This window comes from Canis lupus, chromosome 1 (assembly GCF_011100685.1).
Source record: "Canis lupus familiaris isolate Mischka breed German Shepherd chromosome 1, alternate assembly UU_Cfam_GSD_1.0, whole genome shotgun sequence".
NCBI lineage: Eukaryota > Metazoa > Chordata > Mammalia > Carnivora > Canidae > Canis > Canis lupus.
In genome coordinates this window covers 40123973-40139148 of record NC_049222.1, presented here as the reverse complement: position 1 = coordinate 40139148, position 15176 = coordinate 40123973, and the positions used below count along the sequence as shown (strand labels likewise).

The following is a 15176-nucleotide window of genomic DNA, read 5'->3' as shown; positions in this document are numbered from 1 at the left end:
AAGGGACATTCATTTAAGCAATGTTCCTATCACAGATATTCACATGTTCTCTGTCTTTATTTAATTTGTTTATTTATTTTGGCTCCTAACACCACTGTGATTTTAGCTCCTAAAGAAATTACGACTAAGAAAAATATTGGTGGCTCACAGTGTGTCAGTTTATAAGAGCGAAGGTGAAAAAGCATGAACAAAATACTCACGGCTTAGGAACATGTGAGTTCTGTCCCTTCCACATTTTGTTTTTTTTCTTTTTAAAGTATTTTACTTACTTACTTACTTACTTACTTACTTATTTATTTAAGAGAGAGAGAGAGAGAGAGCGTGAGCATGAGTGAGGAAGGAGGGACAGAGCAGACTCCCCATTGAGCAGGGAGTCCAAGGGAGGACTCCATCCCAGGACCCTGAGATCATGACCCAAGATGAAGGCAGACGCTTAACTGACTGAGCCACCCAGGTGCCCTTACTTCCATATATTGAAGGCTTTCCATTTCTCTGGGCCACCTCCAGTTTCTTATTTTGAAAATAATGAGCAAATACAATTAAGACTAATCAATAAACAATTCAGACTGTGTAGGCTGAACAAGTGAGGTCGGCTGCCTTACCCTGTACACTTGTCTGGGGCTTGGTTCTCCCTAATTCAAACTCAAACCAAGGTTGGGTGGTATTTACTAAGTGCCCCGCACCCCTTCCCAGGGTACTTGCCTACACATCAGCAACTGCTCCCCAGGCTTGTAAGAAACATCTGAGCAGGATCCCTGGGTGGCTCAGCGGTTTAACACCTGCCTTCAGCTCAGGGTGTGATCCTGAAGTCCCAGGATTGAGTCCCACATTGGGCTTCCTGCATGGAGCCTCCTTCTCCCTCTGTCTGTGTCTCTGCCTCTGTGTGTGTGTGTCTCTAATGAATAGATAAATAAATCTTAAAAAAAAAAAAAAAGAAACATCTGAGCATAGTCTCTTGGTTATTCACATGCTAAAATTCATTTTTTATTTTCCTCTGAGTGCTTACTATTAGAAATTTCTTCTGAGATATGCTAAATGGGTCTCTGCAGAATGCAAACATTAATTTAAAAAGCTATTGTTTTTAATTCCTAAAAATTAAGTTTCTCAAATATTTTTGGAAGGAGCCAAATTTACTTGTCAGCATACTCTCCAATAAGAAATGAACAGGGTGGGAGCAAACAGTCAAGCAGTTATGTAGAGAAGTTATCAACTTCCCTATATGGTGGGTTATTGAAACAAGTAGTACTGTTTGGAGGAAATTAAGGAATATCATTCCTATCTAGAATAAGTGACAACCCGTTTGACAAACAGACATTACTATTTTTACCGGCACCCCACACAGTTACTGCTACTAGTGCTTTTTCTTCAGGAGTGAAACGGATCTCAATGTGTTTTGTATTGCTGGAAGGGAATTACTAAAAATCAGCACACACCTGCATTTTAAAAAATAACAGGACAAGTGCCAGTGAAGTTTGTGCACCTCAATCCAGCTCTATGGAGTTAATCTATGATGATTTAAGGGTCACTAGATCCTTCAGTATCTTAGGTTTTAGTTTTTCTTCCCTTTGTTCTCTAGGCTATTCAGTTATAAGATTCTTTAATAAAGGGCAAGAGTGATGATTTTAGTGTGCCATAATCCAAGGATTTAGACTAAAAATGTGCTGATGAGACAGCTCTGGTATGAAATCACAGAAATGACTTGTGGCCACTGTTCCTTTAATCTGGCTGACACCAACATGTGGTTTTCTTATGCTGGTCATGAGAAAACAGTACAGGTGCTTCAGCTTCATAGAGGCTCAAATATATTGAGAAATGGGCTGGGAGTGGATGCTCATTTCCCATCCCCTGGTCCCCAAGGATGTGGCACTCCTTGAAACAGAGCAAGTGTGGAACTGCTTGGCCTTCAATGTCACCACAAATCTCTCCAGAAGATGCCCAAGAGACTACAAAACATGGTGGAAAGTCCTGAGCAATCACTCCAGGGTTCAATTTGTCAATGCAGGCTGTGTGGCAGCAGAGAGAGGTATACTGGGGTGGTATTCAAAGTATGTGGCAACCAGTTCACCCAGGACCTGAATTCAGAGTTCACCAGCTAGGCCAGAGTTCTGAAGATTCTATGCCCATGAATTACCCCTTTTGTTACTTTACTGTTGGATGGGGGGAAGAGGTGGTAAGGGGCAGCCAGGGTGGCAGGTGTACCTGGAGGGTGGTCGCCGCACGCAGTATAGCCATATTTCACTATTTTAACCACTAATACAGCTGGATGGTGTGAACTGGTCATGTGTTGGCTCCGGTCCTAGGGAAACCTCTCATCCCACTACATGGGAGTATCAGAAAACCCTTACCATCTCTAAGGCAGCAAGCTTCAGAGTATTTAATATACTGCTATACCAAACTCAAAAGGATGAAAATCTTTAAATTATAGGTGGAAAGATGGTGGCTAAAGTCAAAAGAGCTAATAGTAACTCAATTTTCAGAAATATGTTCTACTTCAATTAACATGCTTGTAGATCATGGACCAAGGCCCAGTTTTTGAGAAGGCACATATCTAAATGGAGAAAACAGCTAAGAGGTCAAGATGATAGATTCTGACAACAGCAGGTAAGCGGGCTCTTTGGGCTTAAGGTTTTGATTTGCGGTTTATTTGTTTTTAAGAAGAACAAAGATAAAAATACCCTCACCTAAATTATCAGGCTCACACCCCAGATACTGACTTTCCGCGTGCAGGGCTATGGCACCTGTGAATGACACCAGTTCCTGGTCTGAGGACAGACGATGTATGTGATGTAGACTCACCAAAACTCTTCTCAAATGCTGAGACAAGAGTGCCTTCACTTTTTTTTTGATGACCACGTGTCCGCAGGATTTCGTTCACCTTTTATCTCCTACTGTGTATCACACATACATGCACACTAACATGTGCACACCCACACGCACTCATGCACACATGCATGCTCTACAACAAGATAAAGCCAAAGAGTGGAAATAACAATGAATAATCTAAACCTTTTCTTCAAAAAAGTCTAATTTAGTGTAAGACCCCACCTTGCACAAAGACTCGAGTTTATGCTATCTTACAGAGCTAAAAATTGGTCATGGCATGGCTCTTTAAATCCTTTAATTTGCCCATTGTTGAAGGGTCAAAGGAAGGCCTAGTTTCAAAAGGTGACTAGGGCTTATTATGCTTCTAGCTATTCAGACCACATTTCCTGTTGAGGAGACACACCTGCAGGGTACACGTGAAGGTTCGCAGTCATGTTCCCATGTGTAGGTACGTCATCTCTGAATAAAGGAGCTGAGACACTAGGACAGCATCCACCCACCAGCCATGTTCCTCCTGCAAACCCCTGGTGGTGGCAGGGCCACCTTATGTGACAAGATCTAGGGCAAAGGTCAGTTCACATGGGCATCAGCACCTGCCAATGATGCAGGTGTGGTGTGAGGTCCAATGGGAGGCAGCAGGGCTGTGTTTGGGGTGGCCTTTCAGTCTGCTCCTCATTTCTATAAAGCAGAAGACAGCTTCCCATTTCAGGATGACAAAACAAGACAACAAACAGATCAGTGAATAAGTATGCAAGGCTTGTTGTGGCAGCAGTAGATTAGGGAGAGCCGGAAAGAAACAATGTTGTTTGCCTTTCTCTCAGGATAAAGTAATAATGAGAAAAATAAATGATGGATTTCTGAGAGTAATTATATTTACAGTGACACTATGAGCAACCTTTGCAATTGCTCTGCTGAATATTCCATTTCTTGCTTCTATTTAGAAACCACTCCGTTTGTTAGAATAAAATCATAATTGCATTTTCAATTTGCTCCTCTACCTATTCTACTGCTAGAATTTAATACGCCAGAGTGCTTTGTCAAATGGAAATAGGGCCCAGATACTGTATCAAACGGTGGTTCCCATCAGTGGACCCCAACATGGGCACACCTATTCATGGGTGTACCCCAGCAATACCCATAGGACAGGGTCAATGCGAATGTTACCAGCTTCACTTTCCAAAGAGAGAAGTGGAACCATCAGGCTTTTCAAACGTGGCACGTTTAGGTTGGGACCTGATGCTCCAGGTTTTGGAATCTGTATGTCGTGGTTCTAACCTTCCTTTGCAAACCAGGGCAACCTCTCTTCATTATCAGAAGAGAAGCTTTCACTCCTTTATTGGCCTGAGTCCTGGTCAAGGCGAGTAACCCTCGAAACGCCGAAGACTTTGCTGCAAACGGAATTACCTGGGTCTTTGTAGATACTGAGCACACCCTTGAAGTAATGAGGTAAAAATCTTTCCAGTAAAAGCAGCACATCTTCCAACTCTTCAAGAATCCCCACAAGCAGGAAGTTTTCATTCACGTTCAGTTTTGCTCTTTCAAGGGCCCACTCACCAGGCTCCCTTTATGGATATAAAAATGATTTTTCAATCAGAGATTCATTTTCAAAAGGCAGCAACAACATGCTAGAAAACATACCTCTTCTACCCACCCCCTGCCATTTGAATGGGTTCAAATCCCATTTCCTCCAAGCACCTGCCCTGACATGGCTGTCACTTGCCTTTCCTACCTTCTGACCACTACCACATTTGCCTGTGGGCAGTGCCTTGCCCAGGGCCTCAGGGGCCCTCACTGAAAGATTTGTTAGAAGAATTACAGACAAAGGTAGGTGGGTCCTATAAACACTAATCAAGGGGCGATTAGAATGGCTTTTTAATAGAAGGAGCAAACCAATGAGGCTAGAGATTTTGAAATAATGAAACTTACTGATAGGGTATTTCTATAGAAATCAAAACAGTATGAGGTCATGTCTGTTCATCATCTGATTTTTTTAAAGACTTTAAAAACAAAGGTGTGTTTGTTTGCTTGTTTAAATTACAGAAGGAAAACAGCCTAATCTCATTCGCAAGACAGGTCTCTGAGCTAACAGCATCTGAGTGAGTCGGAAAGGACAAGAGTCACAGGAGCTGGGCTCCAGGCCTGGCCGGCATTTACCGTCCAAGGGAATTGGGGCAAGGCAGTGTTCTCTTTTTGAAAAATTATAATCATAGCCCTTGCCCAGCTCAAATAATTGTCAAGGTGGAACAGGGGGGCGTTGTGAGAGAGTTTTGAAACTCATCATGTGTGTCCCAGGGTAAGGCATCGTGAGTACTCTCCTCAAGATTAGGAAATATATAATTTAAGAAAAATACTTGAGGGAGTTAGAATCATGTTTCTTAGAATAAATATCTTCACTGTGACAGAAAGTGAGTCATCTGGCCCCAAATCTTCCCAGTGTTTGAAGCACTGACCGTGAACCAGGAGACATTTATACAGGGGTGAGGGCTGGAGGAGGGAGGCCTCCTGAACTCAGGAAGTTTATGATAAAGCAGAAAACCGACACTTTTAGTCCGAGAAGTTATACCGTAAACAAAGTCCCGTGTTCCAGTAAACTCAGCAAAGCAGCAATAACAACGCACATAGTAATTAAGCAGTGATCAGAGTGCAAGCAGAAAGGACAAGGGATGGGCTGCCCTTCAGAAATAGTTTCTTATCTTGGTCTTTTCAGAAATACACTGACCTTCTCATCAATGTTCCTTTTGGGGCAAAGCATCACTTCTGGTAGCAGGCTTATTTTTCATTACATGAGGATAATATTCATTGTGTGTTACTGTCATTTCTTTTCAAGGCTACACGCTGGTCTAGTACAATGAAATCAAACCATAGCTAGACTAGCACCAGAATCATCTGTGTCCTGCCTCAGAGACTCTGATGACATGGGGAGTCCTGGCCAGGGCCCCAGGGATGCTGATGTGGGAGGTGAGCAGACCACACTCCGAAGCCTAACTAAGTCATATTCTACAGAAGCTCTTGCATCCAAGTAAGGTTGAAGGGCAATCACTAGAAAGTACTTTTTCTACTAAGAATATCTCCTGGGAGAGACACTATTGACTTTTGAGTGTGAGCACCCAGTATATCAGACCTAATTATATATAATAGGGAGGTTAGAATAGTTGCTGATGGAATCCAGAACACTATGGAGGAGCAGGCTGGGAGCTCACCTCTGGTCTCGACTCTTGAGCAGTAACAGGAGTTAAAATTAAAAAATGGGTTTGGTTGGCATTCCAGTTACACATCTTTATGGGGTGGTCCCAGGGCCTCTGTCAGACCTTGATCTGTTAATTTCTTCAATTATAGGACACTCAGAGTCTCCAATGCAATCTTTAAAGATTATGGTAAACATAAACTGAATTCCAGAAGGCTGAGAGACTAGGCATACAAGAGATTGCCACACAGTGCCAGCTGGTGGCTTTCCTGCTACTGTTCTCCACCTTAGCATGCCACAAGTCTGTTTTAGTCTTTACCTGCATCTGGGATGCTGTCCACAAAAATATGGAATGATGTAAAATAATCTGGGGTTGGAACACTCAGGATAGTTTTCAAGAATACACTCATTGATATCCTAGAAGAGAAAACACAGCAGTGAGATGTCTGGCGGTCTCTGCAGTGCTTTGTCAAATGCCATACAGGGTAAGTGAAACTGATACTTAAATTACATGGGCAAGCCTTGAGAGGATTCATAGATCTCATGACAAAACTTTCCTATTGCCTTTCTGCCTCCTGCTCCACTGGCCAGGTGCACATGTGGTCTGAGCATTTCCAGGAGTGCTTGTTCTGTTGAGTAAATTACATTTGTGCATGTCCCAGTGGCCTGACATCTTCAGCTAGATGACAAGCATCTTGATAAGCACTTCTACCCAGAGTACTCATGACCCACTGTAACCCAGAAGTTCCCAGCCAACTGGTATACAGTTGGCACTTAACAAATATATGTTGAGTGAATCCAGTGTGGCCTAATTTTTAATTCATTCATTCACTTAATCAGAGATCTCTCTATAGCGAACCCTATAGAAATGTTTCCCTGAATATCCATACATCCAACAAATAGTAAGTACCTACAGCAGTCACATAAAGGACTTTGTAGATTTTGGACAGGCTATAAAATATTTTCTAATGTCTTATTAGGTTAGACAGTGACAGGATGTTTGTATATATTCTCTCACTTTCAAAGGCAACACTTGAGATTTCCAGATTTTCTGTTTCTCTTCTTGAAGTTGAAGAGCGTGTCTCTGTTACTTCAAGAGCTTACAATGGCTTAGTGGGTGAAGAAAAAGTCTAAAAATCAACTTTTATGAGGTGGATTGTACTGGATACCCTAGAAAAGACATGTCTGCTTCTTAAGTATTTCTAAGAAGAAACGATAACCCAATTTACAAATAAACCCAACAGCTATGGATGTTTTTCCAGAGACAATACTGGCAAGTCAGGTCAAGAGGGGACGTAACTCGAAAACATGGTTGCATCGTTGATGAAGTTTATGAATCAGCTGATGCTCCATATCTGATATGATTGGGGTAGGTGGTTAGTTACTAAAATGATTTTTAGTTCAAGTTGGAAATCACAAAAATGTACCATAAGCTTTTTTTCCTTTTTTTTATTTTTTTCTAATTATTTTTTCCTTCTTATACTTCTTTGGTTTATACACCAATTAAATAAATTACACAATTACAATAACAATTTCAACTGGAATAAACAGATTCAGCAACAAATACTCTAGCTAAGTACTGGAGTCTCCTGTGGGAAGCAGGGCTACACAGCTCCCAGGGAAGAATATACTAGAAGCCAATGGAGTACATCTGTCCATCCAGCCATATGTTAAATGAGGGGTGATGAAGAACACTTTATTGTGTATGAAAATCCAGTAAAAATGCATGATGTTAGACCCAAAATACCTTTCTAAGAAGAATCTGACACAGAGGGGGTATATAGATCTTCCTCAATTTATGATGGGGTTACATCCTGACAAATCTTTTGGAAGTTGAAAATCTGTTAAGTTAAAAATGCACTGAATACACCTAACCTACCAAACATTGCAGGTTAGCTTAGCCTACTTTAAACATGCTCAGAACATAGACATGAGCCTGGGCAAAATCATCTCACACAAAGCTTATTTCATAATAGGGTGTTAAATATCTCACATGATTTATTGAATACTGTACTTTAAGTGAGAAAAAGAACTGCTGCATGGGTGCAGGATGGTTGAGTGCGTAGAAATTGACGACACCCCGGAAGGCATGGCCAACTGGGAGCTGTGGCTCACTGCCGCCCAGCATCATGAAAGAGGCTCCTCCTGAATATTGCTAGCCCAGGAAGAGATCCAAACTAAAAATTTCAAGTGCAGTTTCTACTGAACGTTTGCAGCTCTTACATCATCCTAAAGTCAAAAGATCATCTGTTGAACAATGTTGAGGACCACCTATATAAGGATATTCATTACTAGAAGATTATTACAACAAAATATGACTCAAGTGTTCACTCATAGGGGCTTGATTCACTGAGAAGTTATGGCACATTCCTACAGTGAAATACTGGGCACCTGGGAAGGAGGAGGATCTACAGGTACTGTCCTGAAAGTGTCCGTGATGAATTTTCAGATGAAAAACGCCGATTACAGGACTATATGAAGATGTAGGACACTATGAAGATAAGCAAATATGTTTGCATTAACACAAACATATCTAGAAGGATAAAGACTGAACTGTTAAAAGTGGTTATTTCTGGCAGTAGGTGTGAAAGGTGGGAATACACTGAACTTTGACTTAATTCATTTCTGAAATGTTATTTTTACTATAAATGTTGTTTTATATAAAATATCTTAAGTAAAAATTATTTTATATAAAGGCTACTTTTATATCTTATATTTTACCTTTCTCATCAGAAAAGGGGGCTTTGCATGTTGTAAAACAAATCGAGGCTTGTGTGGGAGGATGACTGGGTTTTGCTGGAGGATGCTCTGACCTCCCTTCCTCCCTCAGAGTCTGTGTGATGTCTGGCAGCCGGCACCCCAGGGACCTGACCCTTAGGTCAGAGGGACCCCATAACTAAGCTGCTATCTGTGGGAGGGAGCCAGGAGCACAGGGGATCTCTGGCCAGGGCTAGGGTGATCAGAGGCAGAGGATCTATGGGCTAAGGTGGAGATTTCACACCCCAGGCCTTGAGCAAATTGAGTAGTGGTTTAGAGGGTGTTGAGAGATGTGGCCAATACGCAGTCACTGCCCTCCCCCCCACTGCCGCCCTGCCCCAGAGACCTGCACTAAAGGGAGGGGCAGACAACAGAGCCTGCCAAGGCTGCCCAGAGACTCCACAGCACCTGTGCTTCTCCAGAGATCACTTTACAGTTTCCTTTGAATAAGAACTGTGTCATTATTTGTTTAGGTGGCAAGTCTACAAGAACACAGACTGTCCACAGTGTCTCCAGCACTTAGCACCCGGCCTGGAAAAAGCGGGGGTGCAATAAATATTCAGTGGATAAATGAACAAATGGTAGCAGAATAAAGCCAGGACACACAGCCATGAGTCTGTCCCCAGTGATCCTGGCCTGGAGCTTACAGGAGTGGGCAGAGGACATTAGCTGGTGGGGGTGGGAAGGGAGAGCTGAGGACGTGCAGGGACAAGGCCATCTCCCTGTTGGAATCCACAAATAACCCTACAAGGTCAATTTATGGGAAGACATAAATTCCTAGTTTAAGAAATGCCGTTAGCAGTTTTTCTTTTCTTAGATCAAGGCATGTCCTGGGGGATTTGAGTTCCATTTGAGCCCATTAGAGGTTGATGAATGGTGTTGACCACAACCATCCTATGGAAATGCTATGGGAGGACATAAATAAAAGATGATTCAGGTGGAAGGTCAAATGAAAGGAATCAGAAAGTGAGCCATGAAGACCTACACGTTGAACTGCTACAACTTAGCCACAGTGATCAGTGACACTTCCCAGCAGCTCAGGGACGAGGGGCCTCAGGAAATCGCTTCTAGCCACTCACAGGGGCCACTCTCATTCCTGGGCCCGAGACCTTCAGTGAGTGGCCTTTCATGTCCAGGGTAGCTGAATGGGACAGGTGTCAATGCAGCTGCTCACACAGTGTCCTGCTCTGACGGGTATCACTGATTCCTTGGGACCAATTGGGTTCTCCCTGTGTTGATGGTTTTGTTGTTGGCATTAAGGCTTCACTATCCTGTGTTGTGTTAGTCACCTTATTACACTGGCGTTCTTTTAATATATATATAATTCTTTATATATATATAGTTCTTTTAATATATATATTATTGATTTGCTCCTGTAATGAATATATATTCATTTAAATAATTATGCATTTAAATAATTATGCACATTTTTTTTCTTTCCATGCAGTGCTTCTAGGATAAGGTTTTTCTAAACAACTTTAATCCTTATTGAAGATTAAAAGCTTTGCTCTAGGATGGTCATCATGGTGATGACTTTAGACAAGCTGACCCTCTTGCTAGCACTTGCTCTGATTTGGTCATCTGCCTGGATATTGGCATCTGCCATGGGCCCCCCACAGTGCCCTCCCCTGCTCATATCTAGCCCTCTTTTAAGATTGGGTCTGAATGTAAGACCCCGCTCTGCTCATATTCTCATGTTATTAGGGAAATGAGACATTCTCTATAAATGAACATCCCAGATAACTAAGGGAATCCTTTTAACTGCCAAAACTACCCCCCAAAAATAGATGGATTCTGTTAAAATTTATTCTGAAGTATACTGTTTGAAAGAGTGTACACTTCTGCACTCTAGGGTTTTTTATTTTTTAAGATTTTTATTTATTTCTTCATGAGAGACACACACAGAGAGGCAGAGACATAGGCAAAGGGAGAAGCAGACTCCCTGCAGGGAGCCTGATGTGGGGCTGTATCCCAGGACCCCGGGATCACAACTGGAGCTGAAGGCAGACACTCAACCACTGAGCCACCTAAGCGTCCCATAGGGTTTTTGTGTATGCGTGTGTATGTGTGTGTGGAGGGGTTCATCTTCCACTTTAATCTTACAGGGAAATCGTCTTTTATTGATTTGCTCCTATAATGTTTCACAGGATGGACTATGATGAGCAACTCTCACCTTCTGAGTGCCAAGGGGGGCACTGTGGGCTCACAGGAAGGGCCACCTGCAACATCCAGACCCTACAGTCACTCCTGACTCTCTCTCACCTGACTCCATGTCCACTCAACCACCAGGCCTTGCACTGGTTTCCTCATTTGCATTCTCCGCCCTGCTCCACACCCTGTTCAGCACCTCTCTGGCTAGTTCTATCTCTTCCTCCTCCAGAGCCTTATCCCTGAACGCATTCTCCCCAGCCTCAATAACTGAGCTAAAATGCACATTCATCCATGTCAGTCCCCTGTTCAAAACCTCTGAAGGATTGTTACTCCCAATACAGTGGGAATAGCAATCAGTTAGGGCACCTGTTAAAAATGCCAATTCCCTGGTGCTACTTGCAGTGTTTGATACAATAGGTTTGCTTGGGACATGGCTTCGAATTGCACTTTAAAGAACCTCTGATGATTCTGAGAAGAGGTCACACTCCATGAGCTGCCAACACTATACCATTAGGTGATTCCTTGCCTTTGCTCCTCCATCTCCCTTGCCTGGGATCTCTTTCTGCCTCCTCCCCTGGTCCCAGCAGGCCCATGTTTTAAAGTGCAGATTCTAAGTCATATCCCAGACAAACCTATTGTATCAAACACTCTGCAAGCAGGGCCAGGGAATTAGCATTACTGGCAGGATATTAGCACATAGTCCCCCGACACTTGTCATTCAGGTCAAGGGAATGAAGGCAGCTTTGACCATGGCTCTCTTCCATCCTGGCTCTTCACTGCCAGTCACATCTGGGACAAGCTATGGTGCCGCCCAGCATGGCACATCCTCCCCACCATTGGCTGGAAAAGTCCCCAGAGCTGGGTATGCTCCCAATATGCCCTGCTGGTAGCCAGAGGTCTGCTGTCAGTAGGACTCTGTAATGATGTCCACAAAAAGATTCCCATTCAGACCCAATCCCATTTGGTGTCCCAAAATGATCTTACCTCTGACCCCTTGTGAGGTCTCCTCCATGTGTCACCATTTGCTCCCTCCACATTTGGGGTTGCTCTAGAGATGAGACCCTGCCCTGGAGTAGTGAGTACTCCCTCCTCACACTCCCAGCCCTGCTTCCTTCTCCTCACCCCATCTGGCCAGGGTCCTGCAGGCCTCATGCCTGCTTCCATCTGAGACAGAGAGTTGCCTGTTTCTTTCTGTGCAGAGAACTTGACAAATGCTTCCTCTCCTGGTTTTAATTTTGGAAAGAGTAGAAGGATTGAAATCCCAGGTGGGGCAGCCCAGGTGGCTCAGCGGTTTAGTGCCGCCTTCAGCCCAGGGCCTGATTCTGGAGAACCGGGATTGAGTCCCACATCGGGCTCCCTGCATGGAGCCTGCTTCTCCCTCTGCCTGTGTCTCTGCCTCTCTCTCGGTCTCTCATGAATAAATAAATAAAATCTTAAAAAAAAAAAAAAAAGAAATCCCAGGTGGAGTTAATCTTATCACAAAACGTGAACTTAGATACTATTCATATTTTATTTATCCTTTTATAAGATAGCACCTTGTCTAAAAACTACTGAATTGAAAAAAGATTGTTGGTGTTTTTATATAGCTCCCCACCAATAACATCAGCTTTGTTTGTATGGCCTTGAAGTTTAGAAGACAGAGTTTCTGATGCTTTTAGCAGCACAAACCTTGGGAAGCCGCATGCAAAGCTCCCCAAATGAGGTAAAGGAGATTTGGGTTTTAGTCTCAGCTTTGTGATGAATTAGCTGTGTGTCTTTAGCTAAATCATACTATCCAGAGCCTCAGTTTCCCCAATCTGCATAACACAGGGCTGGACCATATAATCTCAGTCCATGAAACTGTATTCATGGCTCTGTTCCTCAAATTAACTAACTCCGAAGAACAGTTTTGTAATCGGGAGATCTAGAAAAAGTGGTAATTTTTTTTTATTTCAAAGTTTATGACCTACTAAAAGCCTTTCACTCAGCATTTACCATCTAAACTCTTCACCTTTCAGGGGCACCTGGGTAGCTCAGTGGTTGAGCATCTGCCTTTGGCTCAGGTCACAATCCTGGGGTTCTGGGATTGAGTCCTGCATTGGGCTCCTTGCAGGGAGCCTGCTTATCCCTCTGCCTATATCTCTGCCTCTCTCTGTGTCTCTCATGAATAAATTTTTTAAAAATTTAAACTTTTCACCTTTCAGGGAAGGTAGAGAGAGAAAGCACTGAGGTTGGTATCAAACAGACATCAAGTCTAGCCTGTACCAAATGGTAGCTATAGAGTCTAGCCAATGTCTACCTCTTAGAGCTCAATTTTCTCATCTCTAAAATGGGGACAATAATACGCTGCATCACTGATCCTTTCCTTAGATTGAAATCATATATGCAAACTGTTTTTCCTGCCATCCAACCTTTAAGAATATTCCATAATCTTCAGCATCTCAATTCCTCTTTCCTTTGGCTTATATTTAAAAACATGATTACTGGCAATTGCAATAGTTTTAAAAATAGTGACATCAGCTAACTCATAGGAGAAAACACAGAGGAAAGGAAAACAAGGAAATATGAAACATGCTATTTGTGGTAAGCCAAAATAACAAGATAATTTGATGGAAAAACAAAATGATATTATGCAATTATTTCTCATGATATCTCATTTTACTCTATACATGAAACAAGGTAATGGTACTATGATATAAAAAAGCTCTTTTTCAATGTGGATTTAACAATGATTTGGGAGCCAGTCGTCCATGCTAAGAACACAGGTACCAGGAGAAAAGTTGAATGGAAAGGAAAAGACACAGTGAAGGACAATTTGGTGTGTGGGAGGTGACTGCCAGTCCAACATGGCCACGTTAGAAGTGGGACAGAGTAAATTACTGAGTGTTAGTAACCATGGTAGCAGGACCTGCATCCTTGCCCTGTAGACAGACCAAGGTAATCAGATTACAAACTTAATGCTTTAGTCAATTTAGAGAAATGGAATGGATGTGGTCTACGTTAACTTTTATTGCACCATACATTCTTCTTTGTAAGCCTTTTTAAGCCTTATAAAGAAATTTGAACCAGAACCAGAAAAGTCAAGTAAGACTTTTTAGTCAGGCTTAATGGACGTGAAAATGGCAGATGGCCAGACACCAATGTTCTTTCATTTCATGCTCATGCCAGGCATGAATTACTGATGACATACTCTTTCTAGTAGCTATGGGAAGTGTCCTTCAGAATCCTTCTTAACACAGCCATCTGGGACCAAGCAGAGCAGCAGCACTTTGTCCCACTTGTTATCAGCAGAGCATGGAATATTGGATAGATAACATGTATGACGTGTATTTTGGTGGCTTTGTGGCCCTTTATACCAACCACTTCTAAGTCTGTCATTGGGTTTCTAATTGCAGGATGGTAGACAAAGAAGTGTGGGTGAGTATAAGGCTACATTTATTTTAGCCAATATCCTTATTCACCAAGGGCTCTAATCTAATGGGGAGCTCCTGAAACTCAAACACTTACAGACGTAGGAGACAAAACTTTTGAAGTCCTTCATTTGGACTCCAAGATTGTGAATTTCAAGTTTCTATTAAACTAAAGAAAATAAGTAGTCTCAGTTTTATCCTGAAATGTTTTAAGATGAGGATCAATCCATTATCTAGATCAGTTTTCATTCAGTTTCAGTAGGCCCTTTTCAATTGGGTGCAACAAAATTTACTGAGTGTTCAAGATGACTTTACGCAGGGTCCGCACAAGCAGTAAGTGTTGCTTCCCAGAAATGTCTTTGCACTTCTGTTTGAACACAGTGTTATTAAAACAAGGAACCATGATCTTTGAGGCCAAGGAGTTCTGGTGCTTATCAGAGATATGTAGAGCACAATCACTGTGACTTCATAAAAAGCTGAAAAATTTGGGGGGCCTAACCAAATAAAAATAGCAAAATTGAGACAGAGTCAAGCTATCTGACAAAGACTTCTATTTTTATGCCAAAATATTTATCATGTATTGTTTAAAAGATCAAAAAATTATAAACTATTCAAATATATAAATTAGGTAATCTATAATGTATCTAATTGTAAAATACTTGTAGTCATTTAAAATGTTTACAAAGCATATGTAAATAGAAGAAGAATGTTTATGTGAGAAAATCAAGGTAAAAACATATGCAGTATGACTACAACTCTGTTGATTCTCCTTAAAAAAGAATAATCTCTCTATATTTTTAAAAGATTTATTTGTTTCTTTGAGAGAGAGAGAACGAGTGAGCACATGAGGGAAAGGGAAAGGGAGAGGGAGA

The 15176-nt window shown here is 42.1% G+C and overlaps 1 protein-coding gene across 2 annotated transcripts in view; it reads right to left on the bottom strand.

The window, feature by feature from the left end:
- Positions 1-15176, bottom strand: part of UST (uronyl 2-sulfotransferase) — a 290878-nt gene that overhangs the window by 45201 nt on the left and 230501 nt on the right. For both annotated transcript variants that reach the window (XM_038526303.1, XM_038526304.1), the window contains exons 6-7: positions 6327-6424; positions 4228-4385 (exon numbers count right to left, since the gene is read on the bottom strand). In XM_038526303.1, the coding sequence (XP_038382231.1) occupies positions 4228-4385; positions 6327-6424 (256 nt within the window). The remainder of the gene's footprint in view (positions 1-4227; positions 4386-6326; positions 6425-15176) is intronic.